The sequence below is a fragment of the Acanthopagrus latus genome, chromosome 8, assembly GCF_904848185.1.
Source record: "Acanthopagrus latus isolate v.2019 chromosome 8, fAcaLat1.1, whole genome shotgun sequence".
In the NCBI taxonomy this organism is placed as follows: domain Eukaryota; kingdom Metazoa; phylum Chordata; class Actinopteri; order Spariformes; family Sparidae; genus Acanthopagrus; species Acanthopagrus latus.
Genome location: NC_051046.1, coordinates 13,117,022 through 13,129,463, shown reverse-complemented (window position 1 = coordinate 13,129,463; position 12,442 = coordinate 13,117,022). Strand labels below are relative to the sequence as shown.

Genomic DNA, 12,442 nt, shown 5'->3' with positions numbered 1-12,442 from the left:
AGCATAGTTATGCTTTAAACAATCTATTTATACTTTTGGATTTTTTTCTGTAACAATGCACCAATATTGATAGACCATCTTAATCTGTAAAGTAAATGCACTTAACTCATTTATACCAACTTTGACCAAAATGTGAAGATCATTTTGAAGGAAAGCTTATCAAAATGCAATTATGCAAAGGAGTGTTTGAAAAGTCCAGACGCACTTGTCTGTTTCTAATGACGCTGTTGTCTTTCCCACCGATAAACACAAAAGCATCTATCAAACAGAGGCAGAGAAGATATTCAGCGGGAAAATAGTGTGTGTTCCTTTGAAAGTGGGTGTGAACGCTGTGTGCTGGTGGTCCAGCTATGTGTGACTTAATAACGTGTCATGTCATTAAAACAGTAGCCAGGAGAGGGCATTTAGTCTGAGCCGGGGAGTGTGTGATCGGCACAGCGCGACGCCAGCGTCTGTCCTGCCGTCACACTCCAGCGGCTCCTCAGCGTGTGTCTCTCATTACCGTCTCCACTCTGGGAGACACACACACACATACATGCACACGCAGAGAACAGCACTGATACACACAAAACATTCATTGAACATCTAAATGTTAATTTGACTTTCTTCGGGGGGAGAAAAAGGCAATTAAGGTCCTAAACGTGTTGCTCTTTTTTTTTTTTTTTCCCCCTCCCCTGATTCAAACGAGGGATCGTTCATCTTGTGAAAATAAGTGTCACCCTTTCCCCTCTCATTAGTCGAGAGGAGCAAATCTGAGAGATGGGAAACAGAAAGAGGGATCGAGTCAAAAGATTGAGTGAGAGTGGAAGGGGAGGGCTGGGATGCGGTCAGAGGAAATAGTGATGGGGGTTTAGATGGCCTTGCCTTTCAAAGTCCACAATCTGCTGTCAAATAGCGAGGCATGCGAGTAAGGGCAGAGATCCAGTCCACACACACACACACACACACACACACACACACACACACACACACACACACACACACACACACACACACACTCCAAGCCACATATGAGCTTTAACATGTATGCAGATGGACAGGCTGTCACTCAAAGAGCTCCCAAAAGGGCCTGGAGTGGGTAATTACCAAGCATGTCTTCCATGTTAGATTACATGTTGCTGTCGGCCATAAGTATCCCCCAGGAGCCAGCTTGACAGCTCCCTGCTAACCACACACACACACACACACGCGCGGCAGGGAGCACAGCGGTTGGTTTACCCTGAAGCCATATACATGTGGTTAAATATAGCTGCCGCTACCTTAAAGAGAGGAATACGCACCAAAACTGACCACACAAGCAAACTTTTGAAACATTTTTTTTTTCTTTTTTTTCTTGCACCAGTGAGAAAATGATTTCTCTCTTTTCGCAGTAACTATCACATCTTCAGGGTGGAGAACACACACGCTGCCTCGTTAGAATCTTCCATCCCCGTTCTCCCGAAAATCCCAATTAAAAGCTCATTTTCTCGCCCAGCTCACTAGGCCTGTTGGTAATCATGATTAATACGAGGAGTTTTCGGCGAGGTGCGGCTCCAGTCGCCAGCGCTGATTTGGTGCATTTGGACCCAGCCCTTAAAATAATACACCCGTAATTGGTTGATTTATCTTCCACTTTGAGGACCAGCTGCGGTTATGGCACCACAATCAGGGACAGCGAGTAAAAGACAGGAGAGGAAGGGAAGATGGAGAAGCAAAGACAGGACAATGAGAGCGGCAGACTAAAAAGGGAAAACAAGAATCTCCAGAAAACCACTAATGAAGCCTTGTTTCTTTGCTCCTCAATGTTATTTATTTCAGCTGAGCCTTGATACTGTCTCACCCATCAGGGCCTGAGGAGTCGTAACTGGCTTTGTGGAATCACATAACTCCCCCACCCTCCGTTCCCTCCTACCCCTAAATTAATTAATTGAAAAAGGCTCTCGGAGAACATGCAAATTTAATGAAGCTCCACAGAGGAGGGATTTGGGAGTTGTTTGGCAAATTACCTGCTTGTTAGCACAGGGTCACAGAGAGTTACGACTCCAAATACAGCCAGAAGACGCGCCGTTACTGCTCAGTACACAGCCAGGAGAAGAGCAATTGACCTTGACTACTTTTAGCGAGTAATAATTAGGGGAGATTAGGAAAACAACGGCAGTTAGGAGTAAGTATGAAGAGAGTTGAGTCTAAAAAGTCTGCTTAAAATCTGCCTTTTTAAAAACCTTTGTCTCCCTTCCTTGCCTCCTCACTGAGGGTCAGACTAGGACAAGATGGGGGAGAAAGAGAATAATCCACAGCACTGACCCGGAGTCAGCAACCAAACGATGAATCCCCAACAACAAGTCATGTCTGTAATTCATCTTGTCAGTCACGTTTGCGGGGAACAGACATCGCAGAATGCGAGGCAATCATCGCTCGCAAAAATGTGAGCGTCCCCGTCTCCCCTGAGCACGGTTCATTCTGCTGCATTTGAAATCATTCTTTACCTTTTCATTTTTTTCAGTCTCCACGCTCTATTTCATCAAAAAATAAATAAATTGATAAGGAGGTCACCGTCCGAGGTGACCTGCTGATGAGAGCGCGTGATGTTTGGTGCGACACAGATGTGATGTGGACAATTTGTGATGGTATTGATCAGCGCGCCGTGCATGTATCTGTGTGCACCCATGTGCCTCTCTGTACACGGGTGTATGTATATAATTTCAGGGGTCACGGGAGACCGTCCCTTGGGAAATAAGACCACATCATGGATGCAGAGACCTTTAGGGTAACCAGCAACAGGAGACCGGGCTTTGATCCGTCGAGGAGGACGGGAATGACTCCGCCTCTAAAAGTTGAAGATGTACTGCTGAACTCTGAAAAAAAAAACAAAAAACTGGCACATCTTAAAAGTTTAAGAAAGGTTAAACACATGAATATGAGAGATATAAGAGTTGCTGTCCTGTACGTGAATGTGTGATATATGAAAATTGGAATTATATGGGCGGACTCCGTCAGATTTGCAGCTCTGGTCGGCTCGCGGAGAAAAAAGAGTGGTTCAGATTTATGTGCTCTGTCATGCTTCACATTTCTACCCCGTATTTTCTAAATCTACAATGCCAGAATGGGATTACCTTGAACCAATCTTTCATTTTCACTGGCCCAGTGTCTACAGTGAATCTGCCACACAGCCACAGGCGTCTGTGGAGCCTTTAGCGACGAGGGGAGCTCATTAACTCGTGATTTTATGTTAAAACAGACCGAAAGATTGACTTGAATAACAGGAAATCAATAGAGAGGACTAATACCAGGAGGAATGAGGTGCTGGGTGAGATAGATCAGCTGCCAGCCTGATATCTGAACTCTGACCTTTGACCTCTGATTAATATAACAAGCTGTCAATCACCGGACTGGATGAGTTAAAGGACACATTCTTGTAATAAACTGGAGAAGGTCAACCCAAATTTTTAGCACCACGCCCGAAAGCGGTAATAAATCTACCATATGTCACCGGTCTACCTGCTGCAGCTGTTGTTAGACAGGCTTCATCACACCTGTTCTGCTGACAGACTCTTGCTACATGTGCGACAAGCTAGGACTGAAAAGACCACGTTTAATTTTAGTGCACCTGACCGCTGGAACAAAATACAGCACCTGCTTTAAGCCAACACACTTACACCCTTCAGCCATTTCAGAAAATGTGTCTCCGATCTCCCAACTATCTATCTGTCTATCTATCCTTTGTAATCTTGGTGTTTTTAATGGCTCTTTATCAGCCAATTGTGGACCTACCTTCTCTTGCCAGTTGTTTTTGTTTTTATCACCGCAACTAGAGTGCACACCTCCACCAAGACCCTTCAGCCAGCAAAAGAAAATGAGAAAACAATCTCTGGATGTGTCCCTTTATCCAGATCTGCAGTTTTTGTGTAATCCTGCTGACAGAACAGACATGGCTGAAAACATAACCTCCTCAGCAAAAGGTAATTAGAGTTGCCCCTATGAACATAAATAGTGGATGAATGAAATAAAGGCGCAAGGAGCTTTTCTTCAACAAAAGCAGCCAAAGGAGGCCGTGTTCACATGCTCCAGTGGACTGTAGTCTGCGACATACGATGCAACACCTTGTTTCACAAACTTCGTCCTCGCACAGACCTGCCTGCTTTGAACAGATGGCAGTATCAGCAACACAACAACACCCGGAATAATTACAACACAGGAACCGCTCCTTTTCAATTACAGATAACAAGACAAGAGAAGCGTTTTAGCGCCCACCTGCCTGATTTCTATTTCTCCTCCTAATTGCTCCTACAAGTGGCTTCAATCAGTCTCCGCTGAGGAACTGCAGGTAGAGAAAAAAAGAGCAAACGTGCATGCGTTTGCGAATAAATACATATAAACACACGTATGCACAATGTGCTGTGACATAAAGATCTGGTGTGCCATTAGGATCTGCAGATACCGTCTCCTCGGGGGAACACTTTGGGATGAAGGCTCACGTGCAGTAATTAAAGCAATCTCTAACCAGGCAGCTGTCTGAGACCCACAGGGAGACGGTACACAACACTGCAGCTCAAACACACACACACAACTACCAACACACACAAGGAACTGTCAGTGCGGGGCTGCATGTGCGCACACAGCACCCAGAAAGGGCCGAATAGCACCCACACACGAGCAAGAAAGAGTTACAAAGTTAGGAGTTATGTTTGAATATGTTTCTCTGAATGTAACTGTTGTTACATTTAAAAACCACATGCGCACACACACACACTCACACACACTCACACACACAGCAGTGACTGCCTGGAGGGTGTAAGTGAAGCAGAATAAAGGAAAAGAAAGGAAGAGACACAGCAGTGCATCTCTGCATTCACCAAAGGAGGCTTTTAACCATTCTCACCTCTGTTAAGTGCAGCAAAGCATTCAGTACATTATGTCGCGGTGTGGACTGTCATGTCTGAGCACGAAGAATAAAAAGTGGGGCACAACTGTGTTTTATGCGATCATTAAAGCGTGAGTTGGTTTGCATTTTGTGTGTCAGAAAAGGTTTTTCTCCCTGCCTACAGCGTAGCTTCACTACAATATTTGCGGGAACAATTGCAGGGAGTGAGTTCATTTGAGGGCTGAAGCCAGTGATCACTTTAATTATACATTAATCCATTATTCATTCTTTTAATTAATTAATTGAAAGTTATGTCTGTTGAATGTCTGAAAATATATTTAAAAAATATTTTATAACATTGATAACATTTTAGCCTGACTTACTGGTTCCTTTTATAATTGATTTGAACATTTCATTGTCAACTTCTACTGCTCGTCATGGTCTTGGACTTTGCTACCTCGCTTAGTTTCTATTCCCATACAATATGTGCCAAGTTGTAACCCAAGTGTCCTTTAATACAGCTTTAATAAATGATAAAGATAAAATAAATCAATTTAAAAATGTAATCTGCAAAGTAACTTGTAACTGAACTTATTAAATAAACCTAGTGAAGTACAATATCTGCCTCCAAAAAATTGTGAGGTGAAAAAATACTTGTGTCAAGTAGCAAATACCTCAAAACTGTACTTAAGTACAGTGACTGAGTAAAGGTACTGAGTTACATTTCATCACTGTGGACGTGTGTGTGTGTGTGTGTGTCTCCTCTCCTCTCTTATTCCTCTCCAAGGCCTCCCCTTCTCTTTAGATTGCAATTTACAGCCACCCAGAAAATGAGTTCCTCTGGATGCCCACCGTCACTGCACTCTATCACACTCCTGCTAGTGATGTGTTACCAGGAACACTCCCACAATATTGCCCATAAAACTGCTCGAAGCCCTCATATTGATGCAGCGGCAGACCTGCTCCAGCCCCTGTGAAGGACGTCGGGTGTCTGCGCCTTTAATTTAAACACTCATGGACACTGCCTGTGGAAAATGGACCTTGTATCAATCAGGGCAGTGGACAAGGGCAGGACATTGCATTATCTACATTTTGTATGGCTAAGACAAACATCTCTTAACCCATATTTTATTACTTTGTTTGACTTTGATTGCAAGATCTGCACTTCCTGAGCGAGTTCATTTCTAAAATCCAATGCTGGAAGACAAAATGACAAAAGTGACAGTCGTATGATCACGTCTGAAAGGAAGGGAGACCTAAAGGAGAAATGTCGGGTCACCCACCAAGGTAACTCTAGATTTTGGTCACAAGGGCCGCGCCTGTTGAATCTCTCCCAGAGTCACGTCAATGAACCCGGGGAGGGCAGCTCTGGAGGTGAGGATACACTCATGGAGATGGGGGCTGTGAACTGGAACAGGGTGCGGTAAGAGAGTGTGTGTGTGTGTGTGTTAGAAGCAGTCTTCAGCCAGCTGGAGTGTGACTGGCTGACTTTGATAAGGTCAGCCGCAGGGGCCCCTATTGTCATACAGTCGTGGCCCCCTGCCAGCCCCGCTGTCATCAGCACTGGCACACTGCTGCTCCGTGGTTTACACTCAGGCGCAAACACACAGCGCACGCATGGGCACCCACTACACACACACACGTGCAAAACGCTGAGGAAACACACAATCCTCGTAAGCTGACACACGCTCAACAGTAAATGTGTTTGCTGGCAGACCAAAAAGCCAGTAAATCTGTTTGGCTCTGTGGATATTGTCTAAATGGCAGCTCCACTTCAGCAAATTCCCCAACTGAATCCTCTTTCTGTCAGTCTGTCCATAAAAGTCTGATAGTCTATCGTGTCCCTCCAGGAATTCATTGAGGGATTTTTGTGAGTACTGCCAAAATGTTTAATTTAGTTGTGTTTTTTTTCTTTTTTTTGTTATGAAGCACTGATGTGCAATCTGCAGTGTCTTTCAAGTCTGGAGCGAGGATGAATGGTGATGAAAAAAAAAGGGAGAAAGAAAATTAAAGATTAGTTTGCAGTTTGATTTGACTATCCGAGGATTAAAACCATATGATGGCAATAATGTTTTCTTTTTTTGAGACTTCATTTTGAAGAACATGCCGTTGTTGATGTAGACTTGTGAGAACTGCTCTTGTCAAGTGTATTAACATCACAGTATTTATGGTTGAATTTTCTGATAGATCTTTGAAATGTGGTGCCGCTGTGACTTTGCATGGGGGCAGAGTTACTGGAGTCCTCCCTTTTCCCTCCGTGCTTCTCCAGTAACAGCTGCTAATTGCATTTTGACTGATTATCAGCGTGAGGCTGTAAATCACCAGCCAAGAGAACTACAGGGAAAGAGAGTTAGAGGATGTTTCCAACAGACAGAGATGGAGAAAATGATGAAGAGCAAGAGCAGACAGAGGAGGGGGGGGGCAATGAAAATGAGAAAAAGGAAGAGGGAACACGGCTTTTCTCAGGCGTATTAAGACGGATCTTTGTTCGTCCTGAGCCAGTCAAACAACATGTATACTTCGGGGAAACACAGCCAGTGACATGTACACAAACAGACCTGTGCACAATCCCCACAGACTGTCGCAACTGAGCCTCTAATTTGTACTAGTGCGGCTGGATAACTGCTCCATATTAATGCCTTCATCACGGATCACAGGAGGTTTTCTATCTCAAAAAGTGTTTTGCGAACGTCTGTTTCACGCCCCATCCTCTGGGAATGGGTGTATCTGTTCAGCCTCTTGGACGTTTTCCAAAGGGAAGAGGGACCAAGGCCGCTGACTGAGAGGATAGGAATTCATATTTCCGGTTATTCTCGGCAGGGCAAACACGAACTCCCACCTGTTAATGCACAGGCCCTGTCAAGCAAGGTATTGAGGACGTACACACTATCTGTGTCCTCAATATAACCTCTTTCCAGCCATCATGAATGCTCTCTCTGACAGGGTGGCCTTTAAACATCCTTTCTCTGAAAATGAAAATGAAAACACAACCCATGATGTCAGCTGATAATCCTCTCTCAGGCTCACTGGGTCAACACGCAGCCACAAAACAATAACGGATATTATTGTTAAGGGTTTTACGACTTCAGTGTCTGGGGGTCGGGCGCGTGGCTGCTGTAAAGGTCCTGGATCTGCAGTATCTCTGTTTTGTCCTGTTTTAAGTGGCTCACTTTCACACACAGAGACGCTCAGGCGTACGGGACTTACAGGAAGTTGACGCAGCCAGTGCCGGGCGGCGGGGCGATCCAGACGAAGCTGAAGCTGGAGGAGGGCTGGTGGCTGACGTGGGAGGCGACCACGCTGCAAACGAACTGGGTTCCAGCAAACTGCCGCTCTGGCATCACACCTGGAGGAGAAAAGAGAAGAGGATGAGTGAGAGGCCGCAGAGGACAGTTCACAGTGTGTTTTTGTGTCATCTTATCATTGGATCACGACAAAACATTTACCAAAGCTGCCTTAGTCCTTCAGATGTTTTCCCTGACTTGTAGGTCGCAGCTGGTTTTCATAAATTTTACTATGGAATCAAAGTTGAGTGATACCACGTGGAAATGCCTTTTGTGTGTCCCATTTGCGTGTTGTGATTCAACCTTCTCTGTTCTTTGTTGCTGTAGCTGGGGCTCCAAATTGAAAAGGACCTGTTTTTTTCAACGTGTAAATAACGTAATGCGTACATAACTTTACAGGCTAGCACAGACATGAAAGTTAATATTGCTGCTTAATTTTGTAGATAGCACGTTTAAGTACAAAACATGAATACCTCAAGATTGTTACGTTGTCGGTGGCCAGTGGTGTGCGCTCGCAGGCCTCTTGATCATTATTGCCTTTATAAAAGAGTCAAAAAATTCAGGCACAAAGACCAGCTATTACTAAAACAGACTGCAGTTGTGGTGCGAAGGTTTATATTTAAAGTTACGGAGTCTTTTTGGTCACCACCTCCTCTCACCAGTTTCCACACAGCTTACTTAATTAATCCACATCCCCGTAGAGTCACTGAAATAATGACGTTCACGGTGATGGATCACCAACTGTATCTCAAGCAAGTCTGCTCAGGTTGATTATACTCAGTAATGAAATGGGAACCACATTAAAATGAAAAAAAAAAAATGGTATTGTGCATTTGCAGCAAAGTCAAACAGAACGACTGCAGTAATATTTTGGTAAGACAATAAAGCTAACTTCTTAACTTACTGCTGTAAAAACACATCGGCATACATCCGAAGCAGATGAATACTGAGCACTGACTGACTCTACAGAACCCTGTTTCTAAGTTTGCACATGCACACAATGCACCTTATCCCCTCTTTCCCTTTGCTTTTTATTACTCCTCTCTGATCTCATGCCATGCTACTGTTATTATTTCCATCCGCTGGCATCCCACTGTTTCCTTTTTCTTCCTCATTGCTTCCTGCCTCACATCCAGTCCTCAAACACCTTCTCTCCTTTCATCACTATTATTTTTTCTATCCCGACCCTCTCCTTCTTTTCTCAGTCACTGTGAGCTGACACTACGTAAAGGTGCTCTTATTAATGAGGGCCCGTGTCCGGCTATGATTGCAGGGATGGGATGACATCATGTCACACAATCTTTCCTTCACATCGCAGAGGGCAAGGGCAGGACGCCGCCTGACTCATCAATCACCGTGCAGACGTACTGAGGAGTTCAATAATTTACTGCAACCAAGCGGCTTTGTAGCGGAGAGAGACGCGCAATCGCAAGTGGAGTATGGTGTGCGCTGGCAGGTTATCTTGGAGTCAATTCTACAACACTAAGTCAGCGAAGCTTGGTCCAGCGCACACAGAGCGAACACATTCAGACGGTTTTAAAAAATGTATGTGATGTCCCATCTGTGTATGGAAGTGTGCGGCGGTCTGGTGGCGGCCCCTCCGTTCTGTACAACCTGCAAACCACAACCCGCTCCTCCATCATAACTCAGCTCACTGAAAACATAATCAGCAATGATTAATAACATCAGAGCTTTAATATCCCCTGAATCAATGTGCAAATCAATATGCAAAGACTGTGTGTGCATGTTTGTGCGTTTGTGTGTGTGTGTGTGTGTGTGGTGCAAAACTAATTATTCGCAGAGAAATAATTCCGCCCATTGCTGACAGTAATAAATTTGACCTCACAGATTGCGCCCATAAATACACGCAATGTCGACAGCTCCATAAATGTTTTTGCGGCCAGCTGTGTGTGCGTGTGTGTATGTGTGTGTGTGCATGAGTTTGTTTGTATCGTTGCGTGACATTTATGTTGATGTGTGCGTGCATATGTGTGCGCGTGTGTGTGTGCGGCGTGGTACAAACAAACCTAGTTATCATTGCTGTCGGATGAAAAAGCCAAGAAAAAGCAAGCTTGGTTTTTAATTGAGCACCGTGCACGTATTTGTTTAGCCTGTGGGGCCTGCGAAGGTTCTCCCTCCACCAAGGAGTTGGTGCATTCTCTCATCGAGTAAGTAAGAAACATACAACTCCTTACTCAACTGGAGTTCAAACTGAATGATCATCAAAGCGGTGTGATTTAAGAGCTCTCACATGACAACAGCATATTGTGTCATTATGTGCGAGTGCGAGCAGCGTGTGGCCCTCGTGTGTCAGATTTACGAGATGTCGAGCGACGCAGACGTTTTCTTACATTGCGAGAGGAGCTGCTGGTGTGTAATAGCAGACTGAGATGTAATCACCCACTAATAGTACTGCTGTTCTCTAATCACCTCGGCTACAACCTTCTCCGCCTAATGGCGATTTACTCCTCAGCGAACGCATACACTTGCACAGGGATACGCACATAAACACACATTACCATCGAGGGTTATTGCGATTTGTTTTGTTTGTCCGGGCGAGACCTCGTCAGCAACCTTATCTTTACCGCCAACGTACGGAGCACGCACTTACATACCCACGCATCTTTCTCTCTTTTTAACCCCCTCTGACACAAAAGAGTGTCATTTTCCAGACCGATTTTCGTTGCTGTTACATGCCACGCATTTACTGTCGCAAACCAAGGCAGTCGGGACAACGCTTTCGGCACTGATTGTCCAATTTTCGGGGCAACAGAAGAGAGGGAGAAGTGCTGTGAATCTTTTCTCAACACATTGCCGTGGCGCAATGTCAGAATCCCTGCAGATGTGCCTAATACAAGCTTAGCTCTTGTGGTGGCAGCGGGAACACTAGCTGGAAAGCTGCGAAGACAGACAGACAGAGAGAAGTGTGGTGTTGGGGTTGAGCGGCAGACTGAGCAGAGGAGATAGCAGAAGGAGAAAGTAAACGGGCTGTGGCCGGTGGGGACAGACGGACAGAAACATTGAATCACTCATTCAAAGGAGTGTTCTCGTTTACAGCGCTGTCGCTCATCATTGAGGGAAAAAAAAGAGGAGGGCACTGTCAATAAGTGCCTTTTTTCATTTGGAGTGATGGCAAACTCTTGCAATACAAACCGAATTCCTTCACCAAAGGCTATGGTAACTTTTGCTTGCTGATATTGGATGAAGGGAAAACAAGCACAGAATTACAAAAATTTGAGCACGACACTGTGATAAAAACAGAGACGGCAGCGGCAGACAGAGAGATGCGCGGAGAGAGGGAGGAACTGTTGGTTTGGCTAAAGAAAAGCAGGGAGCAGTTAGAGCGGGGTGAAGATGAAAAGGCAGACTGATGCACTCCAGGACACAGCAGCGCTGGGACTCGACACCGCTCACAGAATTTCTATTCCCACTTGAAAAATACACTCAGGCGTAGAAATGCAAATAACGAAACTAGTGCCTTTCATGTCCGGGCGGAGAGAGGGAGCGAGGGGGAGAGGGAGAAAAATCACTATTATTCAATGAGATCCAAATCCCCAAACGTTTCATCCAGTAAAGCAACAAGCTGTAGTGAACCTGGACTGGGGAAAAAAAAAAAAAAAAAGGGAAGCTCTGATATTCCTGTTTATGTCTGTGGAGATGAGCAGAAAAATTAGAAAGATGGTCTGTTAAAGCGAAAATATATAATAAGGCCTCTCCTGTGTCCTCATATGTGGGGTCACACCGACCGCAAAGACTGTTAATTAATTTACTCTCCCCTCAGATGGCCTCTGAGGATCCATTTTACCTTATCTGGTACCTGCGGATGTGATGGATGTTAATTTGCTTCAGTATTTTTGGGGCTTTCATCATCCCCTCTTTTCTAACTGTTGACCCCGGCCCCCCACAATTCTCCGCCTCTAACGGAAGAGCTTGATGCAGATGTGTTTATCGAAACTGACAGTTATTGAACTCGTCGGCATAATGAAAGAAACATTTAAAAAAAAACAAAACGTTTCATGCTCCGTCAGCTGTGACTGTTTTTGTTCTTCGCCGGTTATCACAGCCACATGCAGCCCTCACGGACAGCGACACAAGTTGTAGCTGCAGCGCAAACGCCGCCGGTGCATGTCAGGCGAGTATCAGCAGAGGCCACGTTCTAATTAAATAAGCAGCCACGGGGGGGATCTTGGGAGGACTGTTGCAGCCGCGCGGCCACAGTCAAATGCACACATGCAAGTACGCGTGCACGCTCACTTGCTCGCGCACACACACACACACACACACACACACACAGGCGGCCCTTTCACATGCAGATTGG

The 12,442-nt window shown here is 45.1% G+C and overlaps 1 protein-coding gene across 2 annotated transcripts in view; it reads right to left on the bottom strand.

The window, feature by feature from the left end:
- reln (reelin) overlaps positions 1–12,442 on the bottom strand; it is a 91,562-nt gene that overhangs the window by 45,078 nt on the left and 34,042 nt on the right. For both annotated transcript variants that reach the window (XM_037107303.1, XM_037107304.1), the window contains exon 3: positions 8,048–8,186. In XM_037107303.1, coding sequence (XP_036963198.1) covers positions 8,048–8,186 — 139 coding nt within the window. The remainder of the gene's footprint in view (positions 1–8,047; positions 8,187–12,442) is intronic.